Here is a 27,582-nt window from a genome sequence, read left to right as displayed (position 1 = left end):
GTCATAAAGGGATGGACATGGTCAGCAACAATACTCAGGTAGGCTGTGGCATTGCAACGATGCTCAATTGGTACCAAGGGGCCCAAAGAGTGCCAAGAAAATATTCCCCACACCATGACACCACCACCACCAGCCTGAACCGTTGATACAAGGCAGGATGGATCCATGCTTTCATGTTGTTGACGCCAAATTCTGACCCTACCATCCGAATGTCGCAGCAGAAATCGAGACTCATCAGACCAGGCAATGTTTTTCCAATCTTCTACTGTCCAATTTCGATGAGCTTGTGCAAATTGTAGCCTCAGTTTCCTGTCCTTAGCTGAAAGGAGTGGCACCCGGTGTGGTCTTCTGCTGCTGTAGCACATCTGCCTCAAAGTTCGACGTTCAGAGATGCTCTTCTGCCTACCTTGGTTCTAACGGGTTGCGATTTGAGTCACTGTTGCCTTTCTATCAGCTCGAACCAGTCTGCCCATTCTCCTCTGACCTCTGGCATCAACAAGGCATTTTCGCCCACAGAACTGCCACTCACTGGATGTTTTTTCTTTTTCGGACCATTCTCTGTAAACCCTAGAGATGGTTGTGCGTGAAAATCCCAGTAGATCAGCAGTTTCTGAAATACTCAGACCAGCCCTTCGGGCACCAACAACCATGCCACGTTCAAAGGCACTCAAATCACCTTTCTTCCCCATACTGATGCTCGGTTTGAACTGCAGGAGATTGTCTTGACCATGTCTACATGCCTAAATGCACTGAGTTGCCGCCATGTGATTGGCTGATTAGAAATTAAGTGTTAACGAGCAGTTGGACAGGTGTACCTAATAAAGTGGCCGGTGAGTGTATTTCTTTAAGGTCCCAACTCTGCAATGGCTAGACCATCATGAGCTGAGGGACCGCGCACAGGAGGAGGGAGAATGATCGGAACCTGCTGTAGTGCCCTTAAAACCAGAGTCCCTGACATGTCAGACCAATGGACTTGCAGACCAATGGAGTTATTAAAGCTGGACTCTTCTGACAGGATATATTCAAAAGGGGACTGTTCTCCTATTCCTATGTTTCTATACTGAGTTATTGGTTTTGGAGTGAAGGTGGTAATCCGAGTAGCTGCATTAAGGGCAGTAGGATCCTGCCTTTCTTCCAATGTTTAGTTGAAAGGGGGGAGGTGAGTGGGTGCACACCCGATGGTTTGCACTAAACCAAAGATGTTTATGTATATGTAATATGCAATGTATGTCCGGCGGGTACATCATAGGAATACGTGTTGCCAAGGGCCCATACGGGTGGAGGCACTATATGGGTTACTTGTGGCATTTGTTCTGGTTTTGGTGGGGTAGGGGGTGGAGGGAGGGACCGGTTCCGGCCTTGGGAGATAGCGGATAGATGCAACGTCAGTGGATGGGGGAGAGGGCGGCATCAACGCTGGTTTGAATGTGAGGGTAGATGGCTCTGAATGTGACAGTAGTTAGTTGGAACATGAGAGGCCTATCAGATGCGACCAAGCATATGGGGGTTTTCCGGTATCTGCTTAGTTGGCAACCTGCCGTATACTGCCTTCAGGAGACACATTTGACTGATGACCGTATACACTATATGAATAAGCCCTAGGTAGGGAATGCATATCATGCTGTTTATTCCTCATACGCTAGGGGGGTGAGCATTTTTGTACATAGGAAATACCTTTTGAATGTATGGATAAATTGGTGGATGCAAAAGGGAGGTATATCTGTCTGAGATGCAAAATTCGTACGTTCTCTTTTCTGCTTATTACGGTCTATATCCCTCCTTCATATACAAACGTGGAATGTACGTTGGTGTTGGCATATATTGCAAAACATCCGGGGATACCATACCTGGTAGTAGGCGACTTCATTAACGTTCCTCATGGAGGCCTGGATAGACATAGACTACTGACGGATGGAAGTGTGGGGGGCAGGGTGACCTCTTTTTGGTACACCACTCTCGGAATTGGGCATGATAGATCTGTGGAGGGTCCGCTACCCACACTCTAAACAATTTTTCTGTTGTTCCTCCACTTATGCTACTCTTTCTCGGATTTACTTGGCGTTGGGGGACTCTGGAATGTTGCCTCAAGTGACTGATGCTTAGTATCTCCCGAGAACATTGTCTGACCACTCACCTATGTTAATCTCCTTCACCACCCCTGGGGAATCCCATGCCTTTGTCAGGTTGTGGAAGATTAATCCCGTCTGGCTGACTCAAACGTTGGTGACGAGCAATGTCCTGGGTGATCTTGCCCAATTCTTTGAGGCGCATACTGAGAGTGATGAGCAGCCGGACGTGGGAGACTATAAAAATCTTCTTAAGGGGTGTCCTGATAAAACACGTGAGTGTCACTAAATCCAGGTCTCGTGCATTAGATTAGGCTATGGCAGAGGTAGACTTTATTAAGAACCCCATTGCACTGACAAAACACAGATTGCGACAGGCTCAGGAAGTATCAACACACATTTGCTAGAGGTGGCGGCTAGAAAACGTATGTTTACAAAACAAAGATTTTTTGAGGAAGGGGAGAAAGTAGGCCACTTGCTATCAGTCATTTCAAGGGCACAAGGGACAACTTATATTGGATCCCTAAAAGCGTCTAATGGTGATGTGTGCACTGACACTAGGGACATTTCGGGCATCCTACAGGCCTTTTATGCAGAACTGTACACAACACGGACACAAGCGACAGATAATGAAGTTGAGAATTTTCTGTCCCGACTTTCCATGCCTCAACTATCAGTGGAGAACAGGGAAAGGCTTGATGGCCCCCTAACATTGGAAAAGATAGAGGAGAAAACGCAGGTAATGTCCAATGACAAGGCCCCAGGGGTGGATGGGATGCCAACGGAAATATATAAGAAATTTGGGGGAATTCTTTTACCTATGCAACTAAAGGTTTTTGAGAAGTCCTTTGAGAAAGGGGACCTACCCCGGTCGATGCAGGAAGATTGTGGTGTTACCTAAGGAAGGGAAGGACCCCCAGACTCCGGAGTCATATAGACCGATCTCTTTATTGTCCACTGATGTGAAGATATTAGCTTAGGCCCTGTCCGATTGGTGCGTGTCATCTCCTCCATTATTCATTCCGATCAAATGGGCTTCATGCCCCAGAAATCGACCTCTATTAATATCCAGAGATTACTCCTCAGTTTACAGATTCCCACAGATAATGCTGGCCAGAGAGCAGTGTTCGCACTAGATGCCGCAAAGGAGTTTGATAGTGTTGAATGGTCATACCTTTGGAAAGTCATGCAGGCGATGGGCTTTGGCCCTAGATTCATCTCCTGGGTTAGAGTGATGTACTCTGCACTTAGGGCGAGGATACAGGCAAATGGAAAGCTATCGGAGTTGTTTCCCCTTACTAGGGGTACCCAACAAGGCTGTCCTTTATCGCCCATGCTGTTTTCCATAGCTATAGAACCACTGACAGCTGCGGTTAGGTTATCTCCGGATATTGAAGGGTTTGGATATGGCCAGCTACACAACAAAATAGCGTTATATGATGCAGATAATGCGTTTTTGTTTTTGGGATATATGCGACCCTCGCTGGCAGCGGTGATGCGCCTGTTGGAGGAATTCGGATCCTTAACTGGCACAAATTGGCCTTGATGGCGGTGGATCGATTGGATGGCGCCTTGGTGGGATTGGTGGCCCCCATACCAGTGGTCTCTAGATTGAGGTCTCTCCGCTTATGTATGAGACTTTGAAGTACGTATTTTTACGCCACTTCTTAGTAAAATTAGAGCTAAGATAGTAGCTTGGCGTAAGCTTCCCTTGACGGTAATAGGCCGTCTGAACCTTGTAAAGATGGTGGTAATGCCCCAGATTTACACAACGCCCCGACATGGCTGCCTTTTAACAGGTTTTATAGGACCAAGCTCTTTTCAGAGATTTGGTGTGGGTGGGGAAACACCCCCGCATCAATCTGGAAACATTGCAACACTCAAAAGACAAATGGGGGATTAGCCCACCCTAATCCATGGCTCTATTACCTTGCGGCACAGCTCCAACAGCTACGGGATGGGGGGATGACAGAATGGTAGGAGTATCAGCAGGTATGGTCAGCTATCATTTAGGCACCACAAAGCTACTGATGACCTTGGATGGGGTGGGTGTGGGGGGGTGTTCCGCTGGGAATCTGACTTCTTTAGAAAGCAAGACAGACCCTATTATTGTTAGATGTTCCGACTCTTACTAAATAAATTCATCATCACAGTCATCCCCTTAGGGTTAGGCAGAAGTGGGAAAGGGACGCAGGTGATATTACAGATGACCATTGGGAGGGGATACTGGAGGCGATCCCGTTTATGTCCAGTAGTGAGTCTGGAAGGTTGTCCTTCATCGTGCTTATTGCACACCCAAAGTTTTGCATGACATAGGAATCCGACCTGATGTTACCTGCCCAAAGTGTGGGGAAACTCCTGCAGATATGGCTTACATGTTGTGGACCTGGACACACCCCTCTTCCTTTTGGTCAGCAGTGCTGGATCTTCTGGATAAGTTTTTTTCTACACAATTGCCGAAGGAATGTGTTGTGTTGGGATGCATGGAGGAGGTGCAGTTGAGTAAAAGAGGTAAAGCAGCTGTTGGTCGTCTCTTATTGGTAGCGCGAAAGACAATAGCAGCCCACTGGATACAGGCTGTGTCGCCCACTGAGGCAGAATTCCTTACCAAAGCAAATGGGTTGTTGCTAAATGAATGTGCAGTGTACCAAAAGACCTGATAAATTTGAGAAATTATGGAGTGAGTGGTCGGATACACCGGGATTGGCATCGCAAGCATTACTGAGAGGAGGATTAGATTGGGGGGCATGAGTTTTGGGGTGTGAGTGATTATGTATGTTTGAAAGGGAGCTGAAGGGCTGGGGCATGGTCTATGTTATCCCATAAGACAGGATTTGGTGGACAAGACCCATCCTAGGATTTTAGATGTTGGATGCTATCGTGAGCTGGAACCGTAGAGGGGAGGGTAGAGGTGGACGGGGTAAGTAGGGATGTTTTCCCCAAATGAAGTATTGCTTGTGCTGTTTGTTTTCTACAAATATTGTAAAACCAATAAAGATCAATCTGATTAAAAAAAAAAAAGAATTAAAGGGAACCTGTCATATTAACCCCCCAAGTAAACATGTGGTTAAAAATGCATAAAGTACCCTTCAATCGTTCTTCGCCATACCTTATTTAGTTTATAATAGGTACCTAAAGTTTTCCTTTATCTTACAAACTCACTGTCCTCCCTAGCATCAAAATCCATCATGATAAGCCAGGGACACATAGATCCAGGCACTGTGACTGTGGTAATCTTCTTCTATTTGTTATCCATTGTCTCCTTATTTCTTAAAATCAACTTTTATGCTAATTAAGTTGAGTTGCTACCCTAGCCCCTCTGTGATCTGGTTTTACAGACTGTTACACTGTCTAAGGCCCCTTCTACACTTGCAAGTGTGATGCGATGAACTCGCATCACACTCGCAACGCATGCTGCCCGGATCGCACGGCCAGAACGCTGAGAACCGGGACTCAACTGGCATGCTGAGTTCAGTCCTGGTTCGCAACGTTCAGGCCGTGCGATCCGGGCAGCATGCGTTGCGAGTGTGATGCGAGTTCATCGCGTCACACTCGCAAGTTTAGAAGGGGCCTTACCCTCCCCCTTGTTATTTCAGGACTGAGAATACATGATGAAGTGCTCAGTGCTGAGGAAGAAAGGGGAGGGTTAGGCCGTGTAACATTGAGTAAATCTAGATCACAGAGGGGCTAGGGTAGCACTGGGTATAGCTTTTCACCTTCAGGAATAAAGATTTAGAAGAGCTTGTTCTGGAAAGCTCCAGAGAACTCCCTCCCTCCTACCTTTATGGACCACTCTTTTCTCTATATACTGTCCAATATATATATATATACAGGGCCGGATTAAGGTTGGTGGGGGCACCTGGGCGCAAAATATGGTGGGGGCCCCCATTGAATGTAGTCCAGACAGGGAACAGCAATCGCTATATACCCAGGGGCGCACCTGCCATGAGGCGAGTTGAGCATCTCGTCTCAGGCGGCGCACCTCCTGCTCAACGAGGGGGCGGCACCGGCCGGCACTGAGCTCCCGGGCCGCACGCCGGACGGGACCGCGTTGCAGCCCACCTTGCTCCCCGACGCTGCCGGCACCTTGCGCCCGCCCCCCGACGCCGCCGGCACCGAGCTTCCGCCCCCCTGCCTGCATCAAACTCCCCCACTCCCCGTATACTTTCGGTCCCGCCCATAACTCCGCTCCCGGCTCCCCCTCCATTCCCTTCTCAACCCTGCTGCGCTCATGTCTCCCCTCCCCCCTCCAGGCTCCCTGCTTCCCCCGCCCCCGCTCAAGTTCCAGGCTCCGTTACCGCTCTCCCCCCCCCTCAAGGCTCTCGGCTCCCCCTCCATCCCGTCTGAACCCCCGCTCACGCCCCCCCCTTCCCCGCTCCTGGCTCTCGACCTACCCGCTCCCGGCTCCCGCACTGCGCCACCGCCGCTGCAGGACAAGGCCCCGAACTTTCCAAGAACAGGTAAGGTTACTTTATATTTATATATTTATATATATGTGTGTGTAATATGTATATGTGTGTGTAACATGTGTATATATATGTGTAACATGTGTATATATATGTGTAATATGTATATATATGTGTAACATGTGTTTACATATGTATATATGTGTGTGTGTGTGTGTGTGTGTGTGTGTGTGTATATATATATATATATATATATATATATATATATATATATATGTATATATATGTAATGTGTGTGTGTATATTGTAAGGGATTAGCTCCGGGGATCGTCGTCTCCTAAGCAGACGACCAGCACACACAGGGAATTCACACAATGTGAGTAAGGTTAAAACTGGCCTCAGCCAGCTTTATTTGGCAGTACACAAACTCAAAACATAAAAATAACACCTAAGCCTCTCCGGCACTAACTACACATCGAGGTTCCCTACCTCACCAGGTGCTGGCCTACTGCCAGCCACCCCAAAAACACAGTAACAGTTCACTGCCACCGCTCCACAGGCCTTTGCCGTAGCCTGTCTCTTCCCCAGGGTGGAGCCCAGTGTGAAGTCTGCCCCATGTACTAGTGCAGCCCCTCCAGCTGAAAACTAATCAACTTAATTAGACAGACCCAACTTTTTCAGGTCTGTCTTCTACTCAGCTTTTTATAAGGCAAAATGCACATTTTATGCCCAAAAGCTTCTCTAGTGGCAGCCACCCTGCCACAATATATATGTAATATGTGTGTATATATATATGTGTGTATATATATATATGTATGTAATATGTGTGTGTATATATATATATATATATATATATATATATATATATATATATATGTGTAATATGTGTGTATATATGTTATATGTGTGTGTGTGTATATATGTGTGTGTATATATGTATATGTGTATATATGTTTGTGTGTGTATATGCTGTATCTACTGTTTGTTTATGTGTATATATGCTGTATGTATATGCAGCATTTATACTATATGGTGGTATTCTGTATGCATTTTATACTACTTGGTGGTACACGGTATCTATTTTATACTACTTGGTGGCACGCTGGATGCATTTTATACTACATGGCGGCACGCTGGATGCATTTTATACTACTTGGTGGCACGCTGTATGCATTTTATACTACACGGCGGTACGCTGTTTGCATTTTATACTACATGGTGATACGCTGTATGCATTTTATACTACATGGTGGTACGCTGTATGCATTTTATACTACATGGCTGTACGCTGGATGCATTTTATACTACATGGATGTACTCTGGATGCATTTTATACTACATGGCGATATGCTGTATGTATTATATACTACATGGCGGTATGCTGTATGTATTTTATAGTACATGATGGTACGCTGTATGCATTTTATAGTACATGGCGATACGCTGTATGCATTTTATACCACATGGTGATAAGCTGTATGCATTTTATACCACATGGGGGGAGGCTGTATGCATTTTATACTACATGGTGATACGCTGTATGCATTTTATACTACATGGCAGTACGCTGTATGCATTTTATACTACATGGCTGTACCCTGGATGCATTTTATACTACATGGCTGTACTCTGGATGCATTTTATACTACATGGCGATATGCTGTATGTATTTTATACTACATGACGGTACGCTGTATGCATTTTATAGTACATGGCGATACGCTGTATGCATTTTATACCACATGGTGATAAGCTGTATGCATTTTATACCACATGGTGATAAGCTGTATGCATTTTATACCACATGGCGGTACGCTGTATGCATTTTATACTATATGGCGGTACGCGGTATGCATTTTATACTACATGGCGGTACGCTATATGCATTTTATACCCGCTGTATGCATTTTGCATTGCTTTATTTTTACACCAAACCAATATGATGGATCTGGTCCTGATACTCCCTGATATATCACATATATTGGCGGGGGGGGGGGGGCGTCTCTCTATGGCTCGCCTCAGGCAGCAGACAGGCTTGGTACACCCCTGTATATACCGCCCCCCAGCAATCACTATATACAGCTCCCCCAGCAATCACTGTATACAGCTCCCCCAGCAATCACTGTATACAGCTCCCCCAACAATCACTGTATACAGCTCTCCCAGCAACCACTGTATACAGCTCCCCCAGCAAACACTATATACAGCTCCCCCAGCAACCACTGTATACAGCCCCCCAGCAATCACTATATGCAGCTCCCCCAGCAACCACTGTATACAGCTCCCCCAGCAATCACTATATACAGCTCCCCCAACAATCACTATATACAGCTCCCCCAGCAATAACTATATACAGTCCCCTATGATAAATATATACAGCCCCCTGTAATAACTATATACTGACTCCCATAATAAATATATACTGACTGCTATAATAAATATATATACAGTCCCCCTATAATAAATACATACAGCCCCCTATAATAACTATATACCGTCCCCTATAATAACTATATACAGACTACTATAATTACTATATACAGCCCCCTATAATAACTATATACAGTCCCCTATAACTGCATACAGTCCCCCTATAACTACATACCATCCCCCTATAATACCTATATACAGTCCCCCTATAATACCTATATACAGTCCCCCTATAATAATAATATACAGTCCCCCTATAACTATATACAGTCCCTTTATAACAACTATATACAATCCCCCTATTATAACTGTATAGAGACTCCTATAATAACTATATACAATCCCCCTAGAATAACTATATACAGTCCCCCTATAACTGCATACAGCCCCCTATAATAAATAACTATATACAGTACCCCTAAAACTACATACAGCCCCTATAACTATATATACAGTCCCCCTATATCTACATACAGTCCCCCTATAATAACTATATACAGTCCCCCTATAACTACATACAGCCCCCTATAACTATATACAGTCCCCCTTTAACTACATACAACCCCCTTTAACTACATACAGCCCACCTATAACTATATACAGTCCCCCTTTAACTACATACAGCCCGTATAACTATATACATTCCCCCTATAATAACTATATACAGTCCCCCTAAAACTACATACAGCCCCCCTATAACTACATACAGCCCCCTATAATAACTATATACAGTCCCCTATAATTATATACAGTCCCCCTAAAACTATATACAGTCCCATTATAACAACTATATACAGTCCCCCTATAACAACTATATACAGTCCCCCTATAACTATATACACACCCCCTATAACAACTATATACAGTCCCCCTATACCTACATACTGCCCCCTATAACTACATGAAGCCCCCTATAAATTACTATATACAGCCTCCCTATAACTACATACAGCCCCCCTATAACTATATACATTCCCCTATAATAAATAACTATATACAGTCCCCCTATAACAAAATACAGCCCCCTATAATAAATAACTATATATAGTACCCCTATAATGACATAAACCCCCCTATAACTATATAAAGTCCCCCTATAACTACATACAGTCCCCCTATAATAAATATACAGTCCCCCTATAACTAAATACAGCCCCTCTATAACTACATAAAGCCCCCCTATAATAACTATAAACAGTCCCCTATAACTATATACAGTCCCCCTATAACAACATACAGCCCCCTATAATAAATAACTATATATAGTACCCCTATAATGACATAAACCCCCCTATAACTACATACAGTCCCCCTATAACTACATACAGTCCTTCTATAACTACATACAGCCCCCCTATAACTACATACAGCCCCCTATACCTATATACAGTCTCCCTTTAACTACATACAGCCCACTATAACTACAAACAGCCCCCTATAACTATATACAGTCCCCCTATAACTACATACAGCCCCCTATAATAACTATATACAATCCCCCTATAACTACATTCAGCCCCGTATAATAACTATATACAGCCCCTGAAAACTATAAACAGTCCCCCTATAACTATATACAGTCCCCTTATAACAACTATATTCAGTCCCTGTATAACTATATCCACACCCCCTATTATAACTGTATAGAGACTCCTATAATAACTTTTTAAAGTCCCCCTAGAATAACTATATAGTCCCTCTAAAATAACTATATACAGTCCCCCCTATAATAACTACAGTCTCCCCTATAACTACATACAGCCCCCTATAACTACATACTGCCCCCTGTAACTACATACAGTCCCCCTATAACTATATACAGTCCCCCTATAACTATATACAATCCCCCTATAACTATATACAGCCCCCGATAATAACTATATACAGTCCCCCTATAACTACATAAAGCCCACTATAATAACTATATACAGTCCTCCTATAATAACTATATACAGTCCTCCTATAATAACTATATACAGCCCCCTATAATAACTATATACAGCCCCCTATAATAACTATATGCAGTCCCTCTATAACTACATACAGCCCCCCTATAACTACATACAGCCCCCTATAACTATATACAGTCGACCTTTAACTACATACAGTCCCCCTATAAATATATACAGTCCCCCTATAACTACATAAAGCCCACTATAATAACTATATACAGTCCTCCTATAATAACTATATACAGCCCCCTATAATAACTATATGCAGTCCCTCTATAACTACATACAGTCCCCCTATAACTACATACAGTCCCCCTATAACTATATACAGCCCCCTATAACTACATACAGCCCCCTAAAATAACTATATACAGTCTCCCTATAAATACATACAGCCCCCTATAATAACTATATACAGTCCCCCTATAACTACATACAGCCCCCTATAATAACTATATACAGTCCCCTTATAACTACATACAGTCCCCCTTTAATACCTATATACAGTCCTCATATAACTACATACAGCCCCCCTATAACTGCATACAGACTCCTACAACTACATAGAGCCCCCTATAATAATTTTATACAGTCCCCCTATAACTACATACAGCCCCCTATAATAACTATATACAGTCCCCCTATAACTATATACAGTCCCCCTATAATAACTATATACACCCCCTATAACTATATACAGCCCCCTATAATTATATACAGTTCCCCTATAACTACATACAGCCCCCTATAATAACTATATACAGTCCCCCTATAACTACATAGTCTCCCTATAATCACTTTATACAGTCCCCCTATAACTACATACAGCCCCCTATAACTACATACAGTCTCCTATAACTACATCCAGCCCCCTATAACTATATACAGTCCCCCTATAATAACTGTATAGAGACTCCTATAATATCTTTATACAGTCCCCCTAGTATAACTATATACAGTCCCCCTAAAATAACTATATACAGTCCCCTATAATAACTACAGTCTCCCCTATAACTATATACAGCCTCCCTTTAACTATATACAGCCTCCCTTTAACTATATACAGCCCCCCTATAACTACGTACAGCCCCCTATAATTACATACAGCCCCCTATAATAACTATATACAGTCCCCCTATAACTACATACAGCCCCCTCTAACTATATACAGCCCCTATAACTACATACAGCCCCCCTATAACTACATTCAGTCTCCATATAATAACTATATACAGTCCCCCTATAACTACATACAGCCCCCTTTAACTATATACAGCCCCCTATAACTACGTACAGCCCCCTATAATTACATACAGCCCCCTATAATAACTATATACAGTCCCCCTATAAATACATACAGCCCCCTCTAACTACATACAGTCCCCTATGACTACATACAGCCCCCTATAATAAATAACTATATACAGTGCTAGGTATAAATAATAAAATTGTTCTCACCTTCCATTGTTCCCCCGGTGCGCGCCGTCCTCATCCTCCCTCGCGGTGTCAGGGTGGATGTAAACAAAGATGGCGGCGCCCTGCTACAGGCGGTGCCGTGACGTCACATGCTGCCACGTCACACTATGCGCCACCAGCGACAGGAAGCCGCTGATTCCCGATTGTCTATGGCAGGGCAGGGAACTTATTGTTCCCTCGGGGCCAAATAAAGTATTGGTGATTCGCTTGCATCTGGTGGGGGCCCATTGGGGGGCAAAGTGGTGGGGGCCCGATCCAGCCCTGTATATATATTTAGTGTCATCTACAGCAGTGATTTTCAACCACTAGTGTGCCGCGACACATGGTCGGGTGTGCCGCAGGGAAAGTTCCCCCTGTGTTTTGTTTCCCGGCAATGCGCAGCGATGCGCAGTCACGGCTTCTTACAATGTAGGAGACGTGTACAATAACACATGCACAAGCTTTGAACCTCACCCGTCAAAATGATGGCCGCGCATCATCCTGAGAGCGGAGAGACTCTCGCATTTGCCCACCGCCAAGGTAGTGCCCACCAATAATGCTGACTATATGAGCTTTTCCCTGAGTATATGAACTGTTGGCAGAATACTCAGCATATAAGCTGGTACTTTTAGTACTCCAGCAGTATACTGCATATAACAATGAGAAATGTAAAATGAGAAATACTATAGTCATGAGGCTGGAGTACTACAAGTACCAGCTCATATGCTGAGTATATGAGCCTCATGGCCATAGTGCTTCTCATTGTACCCCTTTATTTTGCAGTATATGAGCCACATAATAATCAGCACCATATACTAAAAACAGGGAGAAACTGAGAACTGTTGAGGAAGAGCTTCGTGTGTATCTTTCCACCATTCCTGCCAGGATATCCCTTTTGTGTTTATCGAAACAGGCCCAGGTTTCACACTGAATGAGTAAAATAAATTTAGATAAATATATGTAATATGACTGTTTTAGTGTCATTTTGTGCTATTTTGGTTGGTGGTGTGCCCCAGGATTTTCTAAGTATAAAAAGCATGCCGCGGCTCAAAAAAAGGTTGAAAATCACTGATCTACAGGTTTGAGAGAAGAATAGCTGGCCCAAGTTGGTTCACCCCAAAATAATTTTTCAGGCTTGTATAAGACAGCAAACTTTCAGAGGGCTCTTTGCTTTACCAGACTGGATTAGGGTCTTACTCTGGGCATCAAGCTCCCTTCTCTCGCTCCTCTACTGGGCCAACTCTACTAATATTTATTTTCCCAGTGCTAGGCCTTTCTGACTACTTTCCTAATCCACCCATCACTGTAGTCTCTACTTTGGGGCAATTGAACATCTATGCAACGAACATACAGCTATCTCCACCTCAATACCTCCCGACCGAACACCAGCCTCGCTCTTGGTAGTCTGATACCTCCCACAAGTTTAAAGGACACCTGTCATCAGGTCTCTGCCACTAGTCCTGTCACCTCTACCTGTTGGAGCAGCTCACAAGGATCCCATCCCAGCCTTTATCTAGTTATTTCATAGTATCATAGTATCATAGTATCATAGTATATAAGGCTGGAAGGAGACGCAAGGAGACATCAAGTCCAACCTTTAAGAATTAAATAAATGTTTTATCCCCATAACCTGTGATATTTTTTCTCTCCAGAAAGTCATCCAGGCCTCTCTTGAACATGTACATAGAGTCCGCCATAACAACCTCCTGCGGCAGAGTGTTCCACAGTCTCACTGCTCTTACAGTAAAGAACCTTTGTCTATTGTGATGGTAAAATCGCCTCTCCTCTAGGCGTAGAGGATGCCCCCTTGTCCTGGTCACAGGCCGAGGTATAAAAAGATCTTTGGAGAGATCCTTGTACTGTCCGTTCAGGTATTTGTACATTGTAATGAGGTCTCCCCTCAGTCGTCTTTTTTCTAAACTGAATAATCCCAAATTTTTTAATCTGTCAGTGTATTCTAGTTCCCCCATTCCCCTAATAATCCTGGTTGCTCTCCTCTGCACTCGTTCCAGCTCTACTATATCCTTTTTATACACTGGTGCCCAAAACTGTACACAATATTCCATGTGTGGTCTGACCAGGGATTTGTATAAGGGCAAAACTATGTCTTTATCATGAGAATCTATTCCTCTCTTGATACATCCCATTATTTTATTTGCTTTAGCAGCAGCCGCCTGGCTCTGGTCACTAAAATTAAGTTTACCATCCACTAATACCCCCAAGTCCTTTTCAGCTTCAGTTTTACTAAGTAATTGAACGTTTAGAACATAATTATACTTTTTGTTTCCATGGCCCAAGTGCATAACTTTACATTTATCTACATTAAACCTCATCAACCTTTCTCTGCCCATCCCTCAAGCTTCCACAAATCCCTCTGTAATGCTAAACTATCGACCTCAGTATTTATTACTTTACACAGCTTAGTATCATCTGCAAATATTGAAACTTGACTGTGTAAACCCACTACAAGGTCATTAATAAAAATATTAAAAAGAAGTGGCCCCAATACTGACCCCTGTGGCACTCCACTGGTAACATCAACCCAATCTGAGAATGTGCCATTAATGACCACCCTCTGTTTTCTATCACTAAGCCAATTACTTACCCAAATACACAGATTTTCTCCTATTCCCAGCAGTCTCATTTTATATACCAACCTTTTATGTGGCACGGTGTCAAATGCCTTTGAGAAGTCCAGATATACAACATCCACAGCGTCCCCCAGATCCAGTCTTGAACTTACCTCCTCGTAGAAACCAATCAGATTAGTCTGACAGGACCGATCTCTCATAAACCCATGCTGACGCTGGGTTATAAGGTTGTGCACAGTGAGATACTCCAGGATAGCATCTCTAATAAACCCCTCAAATATTTTCCCCACCACAGCAGTTAGACTCATGGGTCTGTAGTTTCCAGGATCGCTATTTGATCCTTTTTTGTAGATTGGTACCACATTTGCTATGCGCCATTCCTGTGGAACATAACCAGTCCTCAGTGAATCTTCAAATATTAAAAATAACGGTCTGTCTATCACCGTACATAATTCATGCAGAACCCGGGGGTGTATGCCATCTGGCCCAGGTGATTTATCTATCTTAGTGCTTGCGAGGCAGCGCCGTACTTCTTCCTGGGTTAAACTGTTGACATTATAAAAAGAATTAACATTATTCCTCATTGTGTCTTCCACCAGGGGATTTTCCTGGGTAAAGACAGTTGAGAAGGCGACATTCAGTAGATTGGCCCTTTCCTCATCTCCTTCCACAATGGCCCCCATGTTATTTCTAAGGGGACCCACACTCTCTGTTTTTAGTTTCTTATCATTTATATACTTGAAAAATAATTTGGGATTATTTTTGCTCTCCCTGGCAATATTTCTCTCAGTCTCTATTTGTGCGGCCTTTATCTGCTTTTTACAGGATTTATTTTTCTCTCTATAATCCTTTAATGCCTCATCGCTACCTTCACGTTTTAGCACCTTAAACGCTTTATCTTTCTCGCTTATTGCTTTCCTTACAAGACTAGTTAGCCACATAGGGTTTTTCTTGTTCCTTTTATGCTTTTTCCCATAAGGTATGTGTTTCTCACAGGACTTTTTCAGAATATATGAGAAAAATTCCCATTTTTGGGGGGGGCTTTTGTCTTTGAGAACATTATCCCAGTCTATGCCTTTAAGGTCTTCCCTTAGTTGCTGAAAATTTGCCCTCCTGAAGTTTAGAGTGTTGGTTGCCCCTTCACTAACGTTCTTAGTAAAGCGTAATACAAAATCAATGATATTATGATCACTATTCCCCAGGTTCCCCCCAACCTGTAGTTTTGATACCCTATCAGGTCTGTTGGTAAGGATAAGGTCCAGCAGTGCCCCCCCTCTTGTTGGCGCCAGGACTAGTTGCGACAGGTAATTGTCTTTTGTTGTTGACAAGAACCTGCTGCCTTTGAAGGACCTGCAGGTTTCTGCCCCCCAGTCAATATCTGGGTAATTGAAGTCCCCCATGATAAGTACTTCACCATGCTTTGAAGCCGCATCCATTTCACTTATCAGCATTTCCTCTGCTGCCTCCATTATATTTGGAGCCTTATAACAAACCCCTAGTAATATTTTATTTTTATTTTTCCCTCCTCTTATCTCCACCCATAGGGACTCCACATTTGCGTTACTGATGTCATCTCGCAGGACGGGCTTGAGGCAAGAATTCACATATAAACAAACCCCTCCCCCTTTTTTATTTATACGATCCTTTCTAAAAAGACTATAACCATCTATAGTAACAGCCCAGTCATAGCTACTGTCCAGCCATGTCTCGCTGATACCCACTATATCATATTTCCGCTCCAACATCAAGAGTTCCAGTTCCTCCATTTTGTTTGTGAGGCTTCTGGCATTTGTGTACATACACTTTATATGGTTTTCCCTGTCCGTATTCCTCTTGTTCTTATTCCCCAATCTTATTCCAGCCCCCCTTCCTCCCCCATGGACTATGACTCTTCCCAGCTCTCTATGTACACTGTCTATTTGCCCTGCACAAGTGTAGTTGCCCTCCCCCCAGGTCTCTAGTTTAAACACTCCTCCAACCTTCTAGCCATTTTTTCCCCCAAAACAGCAGCCCCCTCCCCATTGAGGTGCAGCCCATCCCTACTGTAGAGCCTGTAGCCCACAGAAAAGTCAGTCCAGTTCTCCATGAACCCAAAACCCTCCTTCCTACACCAACTTTTGAGCCACTTATTTACCTCCTTGATCTCCCGCTGCCTTTCTGGTGTGGCACGTGGTACAGGGAGTATTTCGGAGAAAATTACCTTTGAGGTCCTTGCCCTGAGCTTATGGCCTAAATCTCTGAAATCATTTTTAAGGACCTTCCACCTACCTCTTACTTTGTCATTAGTGCCAATGTGGACCATGACCGCTGGTTCCTCACCAGCCCCTCCCAGTAATCCGTCAACCCGATCCGCAACATGCCGAACCCGAGCACCCGGCAAACAACACACTGTTCTGTATGCACGGTCTTTGTGACAGATTGCCCTGTGTGTTCCCCTAATAATGGAATCTCCCACTACCAGCACCTGTCTGACCTTGCCTGTGCTCCCATTACCCTTCTTACTGGAGCAGACATTCCCCTGGTTGCTAGCGGCCACGTCTTTCTGCAGCATTGCTACCCCAGAGCTGATATCCCCCTCATCCGCCAGCCTGGCAAACTTATTGGGGTGCACCAGATCAGGACTAGACTCCCTACAACTCTTCCCTCTACCCCGCCTTCTACATGTTACCCAACCCATTATTTTTACATTTTTACATTTTTACATTATTCATTGTAAAATCATCTATTCTTTATCATGTAAATGAGGCTGGTCACATGGTCAGAGTCAGTGATGTCACCCCTGTTACCCCTCCCCTCTCCTCCCCCTGCTCATGTCTGTGTGTAATGTATAGTAAAGCATGGCTAGTGTGTGTGCTGCATCTGCTGACATGCTGCATCCTCCTAATATACAGGGGAGAGACACAGACATCAGCTACACATGAATCTGACATGTTCTGCTGTAACATGGCTGCCTGGAGCTGCTGTATCTCTCCTATACACACACACACAGGCTGCAGGGGGCGTGGCCACCAGCACCAGGAAGCACATCATTATACAGCCTCACACCATTATACAGGCTGTCAGTCAAGCACTGGGGGTGTGGCTGTGCCTCCCACTCATGAATAGAGTGGACAGCTTGAATATGCTAATGCTTCATTGGATATTTCACAGGTCATTTGCATACAGCTTTAGGACCTCATTGCTTAGGTTTACAGGCATGTAGAGGGACAATGAAGGGATAGAGGCAATGCTCTCTAATGGCAGTTTGTGAACATATATTTAGTTTAGGGGGGTTATTTTGCCTGACGGGTTCTCTTTAAACCCTCACTTTCTGCCTTTTTAAAAGTGACTCATTTGAGGCAAAACCTCACTCTTCTCCCCTCGTTTGCATATGCCCTTGGAGACAATTTGCTATTGAATTTTACCTCTATACAGAATAACTTTACACCTAAAAAGCGGGTCCAAATCTGTGGAGTGGCAGATCATGAGATCTTGTAGTTTGTCAGCGGATTATAGAGACTAATAGAAAGAGAAGAGAGTAAAATTCTTGTCATCTGGGATCAGTTCAAGGGCACAGAGATTTCCATAATAATTCCATGAGGAAGCTCCGTCTATTGTAGGAGACCGTGCTTAGGTTTACAGGCATGTAGAGGGACAATGAAGGGATAGAGGCAATGCTCTCTAATGGCAGTTTATGAAAATATATTTAGTTTAGGGGGGTTATTTTGCATGACGGGTTCTCTTTAAGAACCGGTTTTGCATCCACAGAGCAATGCCATTAACAAAACTGTACAAAACTGAACAACATGGAATAAATGAGCGAATAGCAAAGCCAGGACCAAATAGAGCGGTTTGTATTCTTCAAACCAGAGGGTTAGACAATAAAACTTTTAAGAAGGTGGTTGACCAGGGGGTCAGTCCGGAAGGGTGTACTATCAATATCAGGTGAGAAATCTGGAACAGATGTAAGATATAAGATGAAGGCAGTAATTGGGCACTTATAATATGAAACAAGATGCTCATCTTGTTAAACACACCAGCCAGGGGGAAAGGTAAGGAAAGGATCATCTGTAAAGTCAATACTGGATAAAACTCATCACGTTGAGCCTGTAGACCTTGGCTTTTACCTGTTCCGATATCTCTTTACTAAGGTGTTCAGTATTGAGTAGCATTTGACTGATGACTATGTTAAATGTATGTTTGCTCATGACATGTGTTCTAGGTTTGGCTTGATCCATGCAGTGTTTACAAACCTCCTGCTATGGGCTAATGGCGTTCTATCAGAGTCCAAGCACCAGCTGAATGAACATAAGGAAAGGCTCATTACTCTTGGGTTTTCGAACATAACAATGGGTAAGAAAATCATTAATACTACTACGACTATAGAATCCGCAAAATAAGATTATTCTAAAAAAATCTTAACTCCAAAATTGATTGATGTTAATGTATAGCATGAATTATTGTCTATTACTATTTGAAACCCCATTGACTTACCAATGGATTTCGACCAAGTAAAAACTCTACAAGCAGGTGGCAAGGTGCTTGAGAGGTGGTATAATCAAAACATTGATTCCCAAACAGAACCTGCCATTTAAATTAACCCACCCAAAATAAATACTTCTTAAATCTATGCTTAAAAAGCATCGCCCTTATCCCTAAACGGTTCCTTTACTTGGCTGCAATGTTAAAAAATCAGTTTGAAAACTTATATGCAACTCACATGATGTTAGTCATTCAAACTAATTGAGTTATGCATATTAAAATTTACTTTCTGTTTATCCTTCTGTTTCTGTTATCTCATTGAGCACTTAATGTCATGTGACCAGGGTGATGTCATCTAAGGTCCTTTACCCAGTAAGATTTTCAATTCCTACCCTATGTATGGATCTGATCACATGAAATCACACCATGCGAGGATGGGGAGGAGTAGAAGTCCATGGAGGCTGCTAGGATTTCATGTGATCAGATACATACATGGGGTAGACATTTCTAATCTTACTGGGTAAAGGACATTAGATGATATCACCCTGGTCACATGGCATGCTGAGAAGAGGCTTGGAACATGGAGAGGAGTAGATCGGAGTGCCAGCTGAGCAGGACATGCCCCCTCTGATGCCAGGTTAGATAACATAAAGTTGATTTATGGTGATGTAAGGGAAACAATGTTTAGCTAAAAGAAGGGTGTCAGTTAGTTAATAGGGCTCTATGGGTACCTGTCACTGCCTGCATTTGTGAAAATTTGGTAAAAGGTTCCCTTTGAAGAGCTACAAGGTATTCTGTAGTACTGTATAGTCCAATCTAATTGGAAGGGCCACATAAAGATTATCTGTCATCAGCATATTCACCATTAAAATAACAGCCCCCTCTTATAGGGTATGAAATACCTTTTTGGACACCTCAGATGGCACCATCATTGGCCCATGTGCACAAGCATTGGGGTTCTGTCTTCATTATGACCAGAGATACTGTTTGTTGAAAGCCGAGATTCTTAACTTTTAAATGACACCAGAAGCATAGTTCTAGGTGCTTTGGAGCCAAGATTAGTGAAAGCAGAATTTTTAATCCGCCCTCCGGCCTCTCAGCATAATTTATCTTTTCAGATAAGTGGTAATATGTGACCACAAATTTGCCTATAGATGCCACCTTATTGCATTATTCATATTATTACATTATTATGTAATGCAGACTGGTCCTCCTTTAAACCTTAGAAGTGATTCAGGTTCTACAACTCAAGTTAACTCTTTTTATTTCTTTATAGATGACCATACCCCAGAATGCAACTGCACCTCCAATGTATGCTCCATCTTTTCACAAGGCATATACTACCTGTACCCGTTCACTATTGAGTACCATATATTGGCCTCCACCATGCTCTATGTCCTATGGAAGAACATTGGACGAACTGTAAAGCATCACCAGCAGCAGAAGATCCACTTTAAGTTCCATGGTATAACAGCTGGCACCATCATGGGCTTGATCGTTCTCACAACCACCATTGCCGTCTTGGTTGTGTATCTCATCCAAATCGGACGTTCGAAGAGCAAGAGTGAGTCGGCCCTCACCATGTTTTACGTATTTGCCATTACGGTGCTGACACTTATGTGCACGGCAGGGATCATCGGTCTTTTCATATACAGATTGGAAAATAAGTCATTGGATGACAGTGAGAGCCCGGCCAAGAAATTAGACTCGGATCTTCTTGTAGGTTCTGCATGTGGTTCTTGGCTCATCTCTTGGGGTTCTATATTGGCCATTATCTGTGCCGAGACCCATCCAGATTATGCGTGGTACAACTTACCTTATTCTATCTTAGTTATCATTGAAAAATACATCCAGAATCTGTTTATAATTGAGTGTATACACCGGAAAGAAGAGGAACCTATGGATGGGCGGACGATTGAAAGGATATTTTCGATGTCTAACAGAAGTACATTGTCCCTTACCCCTTCGTATGAGGTTTTCAATGAATCTGTCACTATTTGTAACAAGGAGTTCCCTTACATGTCAAACTCAGAACTGTCTCTGGGAGACGCCTCCGCAGAGGACAAGAAGAATCAAGAGAACAATAACTCCATTAGATTGGCTCCATCCATCATAGCGATGCAAGCGACTAGGTCGGCAAAACTCAACAAGAAAAGGAGAATTCTCAAAAACATTGCTGCATTCCTCTTCCTTTGCAACATTTCGGTACGTTTTTCACCCTTCATTGGTTTGTCCATTTAGTCTTCTTTTGCGGAAGATTTTTGATAATGTCTGTGATGTAACTAGAAGCATAAGTAATCTTCTTCTTGGTGGGTTTGTTCATGAATTATAAGCTACGTTCTGGTCTTCTGTTGCATCAGGTGAGTCCTATGTGTGGATGTGTGGAATTGATGAAGGTCTCTCTATGCATGAGACTCGCTTTAGACATCATAAAGGGGTTGTCCAACCAAACGCCAACATAAAAGTGCATTCATCTCATGTGTTCCTCCATTTCCAGGGGTGGTCACTCCATGTATTCTGTTAACATGGTCATGTGATGGACTGTAATGGCCTCCTGTCATAAACAGGATGTCAGCTGACACGTGTAAGATATAGACCACAAGGGGCTATCATTGGGAGTGGAGGAGCTGAGAACAGTAAATACAAGTTAGGTTCCCATAGAGCTCTATTCATAAACCCTAAAGCTAAAGATTGTTTCCTTTACATCTACATAAATCAACGTTATGTTATATTACCTGGCATCAGGGGGGGCATGTCCTGCTTGGCTGGCCTCTCCCATCTACTCCTCCCCATGTCTCATGCTTCTTCCCAACATGTTATGTGACCAGGATGATGTCATCTAAAGTCCTTTACTGAGTAAGATGTCTGCCCCATGTATGTATCTGATCCCATGAAATCATAGCATGCCTCAATGGACTTCAGCTGCTCCCCATGCCTCAATTGAGGCATGCTGTTATTTTTTGATATGTTATGTAATCAGGTACATACATGGGGTAAGCATTGCAAATCTTACTGCTTAAAAGCAATAGATTACATCACCGTGGTCACATGACATTAAGTGCTCAATGATATTGCAGCATGTCCTAGCAATGAGACCTGTCAATCAGGAACAAGGGGGCAGGACAATGCAAGCAATGATTTTTTTTAACATTGCAGTCATGGAAAGGAACCATTTAGGGATAAGGACAATACTTTTTAATAGTTTTTAATTGAGTATTTATTTTGGGTTGGTTAATTTAAACGGCAGGTTCTCTATAAGCATGAAAAGAGAGACTGACTTCCTCTACACACACTGGGGGCTAGGTGACTTTGGAGTCACAATGAGACTGGAATGTAGCTTATAACTCAACTCATCAGTAAGTTTTGTGGCCTATATCAGATTTTATGTACTATATATACCAAATATATATATTTTTTAATCCAAATTATTGAATGGATTTTTTATCATCTCACCTTTTAAAAAGGGGCTATCCATAGAGTCACAAAAGACATTCTCTGTTTTGTGAAACTCATTTACAGCTTTGCTGTGTAGACTTTAACATAGTCTGCAGAGTCATTTTATTGACGTTATAGTAAGTGGTTTCAAGTTACACTAATTGGCATCAAAAGGGACAGTTCTCTTTATGAGTTTTAAGTCTCCAGCCTCTTTTTAAAGGGGTCGGACCAAGCTTATAAGAGCAGGAGCAAGAGCAGGAGGAGATGAGTAAATTGTACATAGTGTCCTATATGCAGGCAGCATGTCATAGAGCAGGAGGAGCTGAGCAGATTGTACATGGAGTGCTCATAAAAGCAATCAGAGTATGGAACTCGCTGGCACAGAATCTTGTAAAGGTTGATACAAGAAGGTCATGCATTAAAGGGGTTGTCCACTTTCAGCAAATAATTGATATTTGTGTAAAGAAAAGTTAAACAATTTTCCAATATGCTTTGTGAATCAATTCCTCACACCTGAGTGAAGTTGGCCCCCCACTTTGTTCAAATCCTTGTTTTGAATATATGAACAAAAAATGAAAGGTCAAAAGTTCAACCAGCTTCCCCCATTAACGGAATCATACAAAACTGGTGTCAAACGTTAGTGCTACGTTTGTGCTGGTTTGTGCAGCAAATATTTTTGTTTGTGCCTCTATTATTTTTAATATATTCATACTTTTTTCCAGAGGTCATCAGAGTTAATTTCTTCCAAAGTACAATGTGTTTGCTAGCTCCCCCTGGTGATCAAACCAGGGAAGTGTCACTAGGTTTGTTTTTACCAGTTCATCCTAAACACCCTAACCTATGTAAACACCTGAACATACCTTAAAAATTATAACGGCACAAATGAAAATTTTTGCTGCACAAACCAGCACAAACGTAGCATTAACATTTGACACCAGTTTTGTTTGATTCGGTTAATGTGGGGGGGCTGATTGAACTTTTGACCTTTCATTTTTTGTTCATATATTCAAGACAAGAGCAGCATACACAAAAATTTGAGCAGCACAAACGTAGGAGAATTGTTCGGCAGCAGTTTTGTTTGGGCAATGTGGGGGGGACTGGTTGACCTCTGATGACCTCTGGAAACTTCCATTAATATCTTAAAAACAATAGCGGCACAAACGAAAATTTCTGCTGCACAAACCAGCACAAACGTAGCACAAATGTTTGATGCCAATTTTGTTTAATTTGAACAAGGTGGGGGGGCCAATTTCACTCAGGTATTCCTCACGCTTTCCTAGATCTCTGCTTTCTGTCATTCTATAGAAAGCTTCTATGTTTATTCCCAAATGACCTGTCTACTTTATTCTTTGGGTCGGTACGATTATGGGGATACCAAATTTGTATAGGTTTTATAATGTTTTCATACAAATTAAAACCTCCTGTACAAAAATTTTTTGGAGGATTTTGTCATCTTCTGGTGCTAATAACTTTTCTATTCTTTGGTATATGGAGCTTTGGGAGGTGTTGTTTTTTGCGGATTTTGATGACGTTTACAATGTTATCATTTTTACGACTGTATAACCTTTTGATCACTTTTTATCGAAATTTTCATTTTTCGACTTTGGTCGCGATTTTCCGTTACGGAGTTAAACACAGTGAAAAACCGTTATTATATTTTGATAGATTTTTGGACGTGGTGATAACTAATGTGTTTATGATTTTGACTGTTTATTTATATTTATATTAGTTCGAGGGAAAGGGGGGGGGATTTGAGTTTTTAGGTTTTCTTATAATTTTTTAAAAACTTTTTGACTACATTAACCCTAGGTTGTCTGTACGATCCTATCATATACTGCCATACTACAGTATGGCAGTATATGGGGATTTTAGCCTCGGAAGACCTGAGGCTGCCATGGCGATGGATCGCCGTTCCCCGACGATGTCACGGGGAGCGTCGATCCCCACGAAAGATGGCGGCACCGGTCGCGGGTGTTACCATTACTACAGCCTTTGCTGTAATAATTACCGGCTATGGAGAGAGCTCAGCCCGTGAGTCCTCTCCATGCACCCGCACTGTAAATGGGATGTTGATTCATGGATTGATTTAAAAATGTGTTGTTGGGGTGGAATTTCTTCTTGAAAAATTGGGCAATTGGCATCTGCCTAAGGCTACATTCACACTGCCGTTGCCCGTACTGTACTGGAGCGGGCAACGGCAGTGCACAGGGAGATGAGGAGGAGGTGAGCACAGCTCACCCCCGCCCCTCGCCATAGGGATACATGCCGCACGGCGCCGTATTACGGGTAAAGATAGGACAGGCCCACTCCCATAGGGCGCCGTGCGCCCATTGCCGTCTATGGGGGACGTATATCGGCCGTATATACGTCGGCCGTATATACGTCCCCATACGGTAGTGTGAATGTAGCCTAATAGTCAGTTTTGCACTGCTGTGAATCTGCATGGCAAGAATATAGGTTGAGCCCCTGTTTTTTTGTAACTGCATTCATGAAGGATACAGTCAGCAAATGATAACTGTAAAAAATAGGTGACCCCCTGCTCATAAGAGCACCCCCTCTTATATCTCCGCAAAATCAGTAATCGAGAGCAATGTCATTCAATTGCTAAATCAGTAACATGTATATTGATAGACAGCAAGATACTTAAAGCAGGTAATAGCCCCCCCTAAGGCCGGTGGCACACGTGGCGTTTTGAACCCTTTTTTGGGCTGTTTTTAAGCAGTCTATTAAAAAACGCATGCGGTTTTTAAAAACACATCAGTTTTTGTCAGTTTTTTCAAATTATATTAATGAGGATAATTGGAAGACGGACAAAAAACGGTCAAAAAACTGCTGCATTTTTCAAAGGAGCATGCATTTTTTAATGGACTGCTTAAAAATGGGACAAAAATGGTCCAAAAACGGGTTCAAAACGCCACGTGTGCCGCCAGCCTAAGTGCACGTTCACACGTAGCATTTTGGTTGCGTTTTCATTGCATTACTGTTTCCTTTTGTTAACAAATGTGTTAACATTAATTAGGCAGATCCCCTCTCCTCAGCTGTTGTAATGCGCTTCAAAATGCAATGAAAACACAACCAAAACGCAACGTGTGAACGGGGCCTAATCCTCTCCAGACTTGTCACATAGGTGGGCTTGTGTCAGGGAAAATACTTTTTGTCTTACAAAGCTCTTTTTTTCCTTCACTTCCCTACTAAATGGACCATTTCACCTGAATGTATCTTGGTTTCTCAATTTGGACTGTAGTCTACTAAATCATTAAATTATGTGTGCCCATAAAAGTCTACGAAGAGGGTAGGAGGCGGCAGGAAGGAGAGAAAACCAATAGCATGTTTGCTATCGCACCAGAGTGCTTTAGTCACTTATATACTGACCAGTACTGCTCTACAATGTCCTATATGCTGCTGTTGTAGCTTTTGATAATCTCCTCTTTTCTCTGTGATAACGGAGAATTAGAGACAAAGCCTAGGAAGGGGGAAACCTGCACACAATACAAGACACAAGGCATATAATGGCTAGGCCGAGTACACAAAAATGGCAGCTTATCTTATAAAGTCAAACGGAAAGTTATGCACACTCTTTGTTAACAATGGCCTCCTTCCTTCTAAAATCAACTTTTACAATTATGCTACTAAGCCAGAAGGATTCTGAGAGACATTACCAGTGCCCCTCATTGCTGTAGATTCACAAGCTGTTACACTGTCTTCCCCACCCCCTGCTCCCTTCTATAATCTCAAACAGTAGACTGTGAAGCTACAGCACAGAGGGGCTCTAGTAACACCCACAAGCCCTATTGGCTCATTAGCATAATTTAAAAAGTTGATTTTAGAAGGAAGGAGGCCATGGATAATAAATATAAGAAGATTACCACAGTCACAGAGCCTGGGTCTATGAGTTTATCATGATGGATTTAGATGGTAGATTACCTTTAAATCTGTGAGATTAGGGTGCCAAAGGACCTGATGTGGCAACTGTACATGTTTTTGATACGTGCCATGATACACTGTGACAGTTCATTTGTAACCTGAGATGTTCTTCTATATGTTATATCACAGCTTTGGATTCCTCCGGCATTTGGCTGCCGTCCACAATACGACAACGGCCTGGAAGAAATCGTCTTTGGTTTTGAACCTTGGATCACAGTTGTCAATCTGGCCATGCCTTTCTCTATCTTCTACCGCATGCATTCAGCTTCCTCCTTATTTGAAGTTTACTGTAAGACATAGACATCCGAAAAGAAACAAAACTTGGCCTAACTGAACACAACGTATTTATGGTGTTACATGATCATATTGGACTGAACTTCTCCAGGTCATTATGATATTTTGGGAATGGGCTTGAGGTCAACTTTGACTTTCTTGGAAACATAAGCCAAGGGACAGTCTCATATTTTGCACATTATTTTTATCTAGTAGTTATATTAATGTATTGAAAGTAGAGAGAAATATTTCCAAGTAAAACTTATAATGCACATATACCGCGTGGAGGAGTTCATTTAACTCATGATGTTCAATGGTCCAGGATAAGAAGAAGGGTTCTACAGGCTTTGCATTAGTTTGCATCAGCATTTAAGAAAATCAAATAAGCTGCAATACCAGACACAACACACGGGCAAAAGTGGCGCTGTTTCTGGAAAAATGATGGAATTATGTAATCTTTGAGTATAAAATATGCTATCACTTTCTAAGCACTGTTTAATGCTATATACACATTCACCAACTTTTTCTCTGTATTTATAAAAAAACCTCTAAAATCTTTTTACCAATAGATGTGTATTATTAATTTCTT

At 42.6% G+C, this 27,582-nt stretch overlaps 1 protein-coding gene across 1 annotated transcript in view; it reads left to right on the top strand.

Moving 5' to 3' along the window:
* LOC140112929 (proton channel OTOP1-like) overlaps nucleotides 1-27,349 on the top strand; it is a 55,244-nt gene extending 27,895 nt beyond the window's left edge. Inside the window, exons 4-6 of the mRNA XM_072132615.1 lie at nucleotides 19,102-19,232; nucleotides 20,638-21,566; nucleotides 26,850-27,349. Coding sequence (XP_071988716.1) covers nucleotides 19,102-19,232; nucleotides 20,638-21,566; nucleotides 26,850-27,020 — 1,231 coding nt within the window. The 3' untranslated portion in view covers nucleotides 27,021-27,349. The remainder of the gene's footprint in view (nucleotides 1-19,101; nucleotides 19,233-20,637; nucleotides 21,567-26,849) is intronic.
* The last annotated feature ends 233 nt before the right edge of the window (nucleotides 27,350-27,582 follow it).

The sequence above is a fragment of the Engystomops pustulosus genome, chromosome 1 (genome assembly GCF_040894005.1).
Source record: "Engystomops pustulosus chromosome 1, aEngPut4.maternal, whole genome shotgun sequence".
NCBI classification, from domain to species: Eukaryota; Metazoa; Chordata; class Amphibia; order Anura; family Leptodactylidae; genus Engystomops; species Engystomops pustulosus.
The sequence above is the reverse complement of the archived record's forward strand: the minus strand, read 5'-3'. Positions and strand labels throughout refer to the sequence as shown.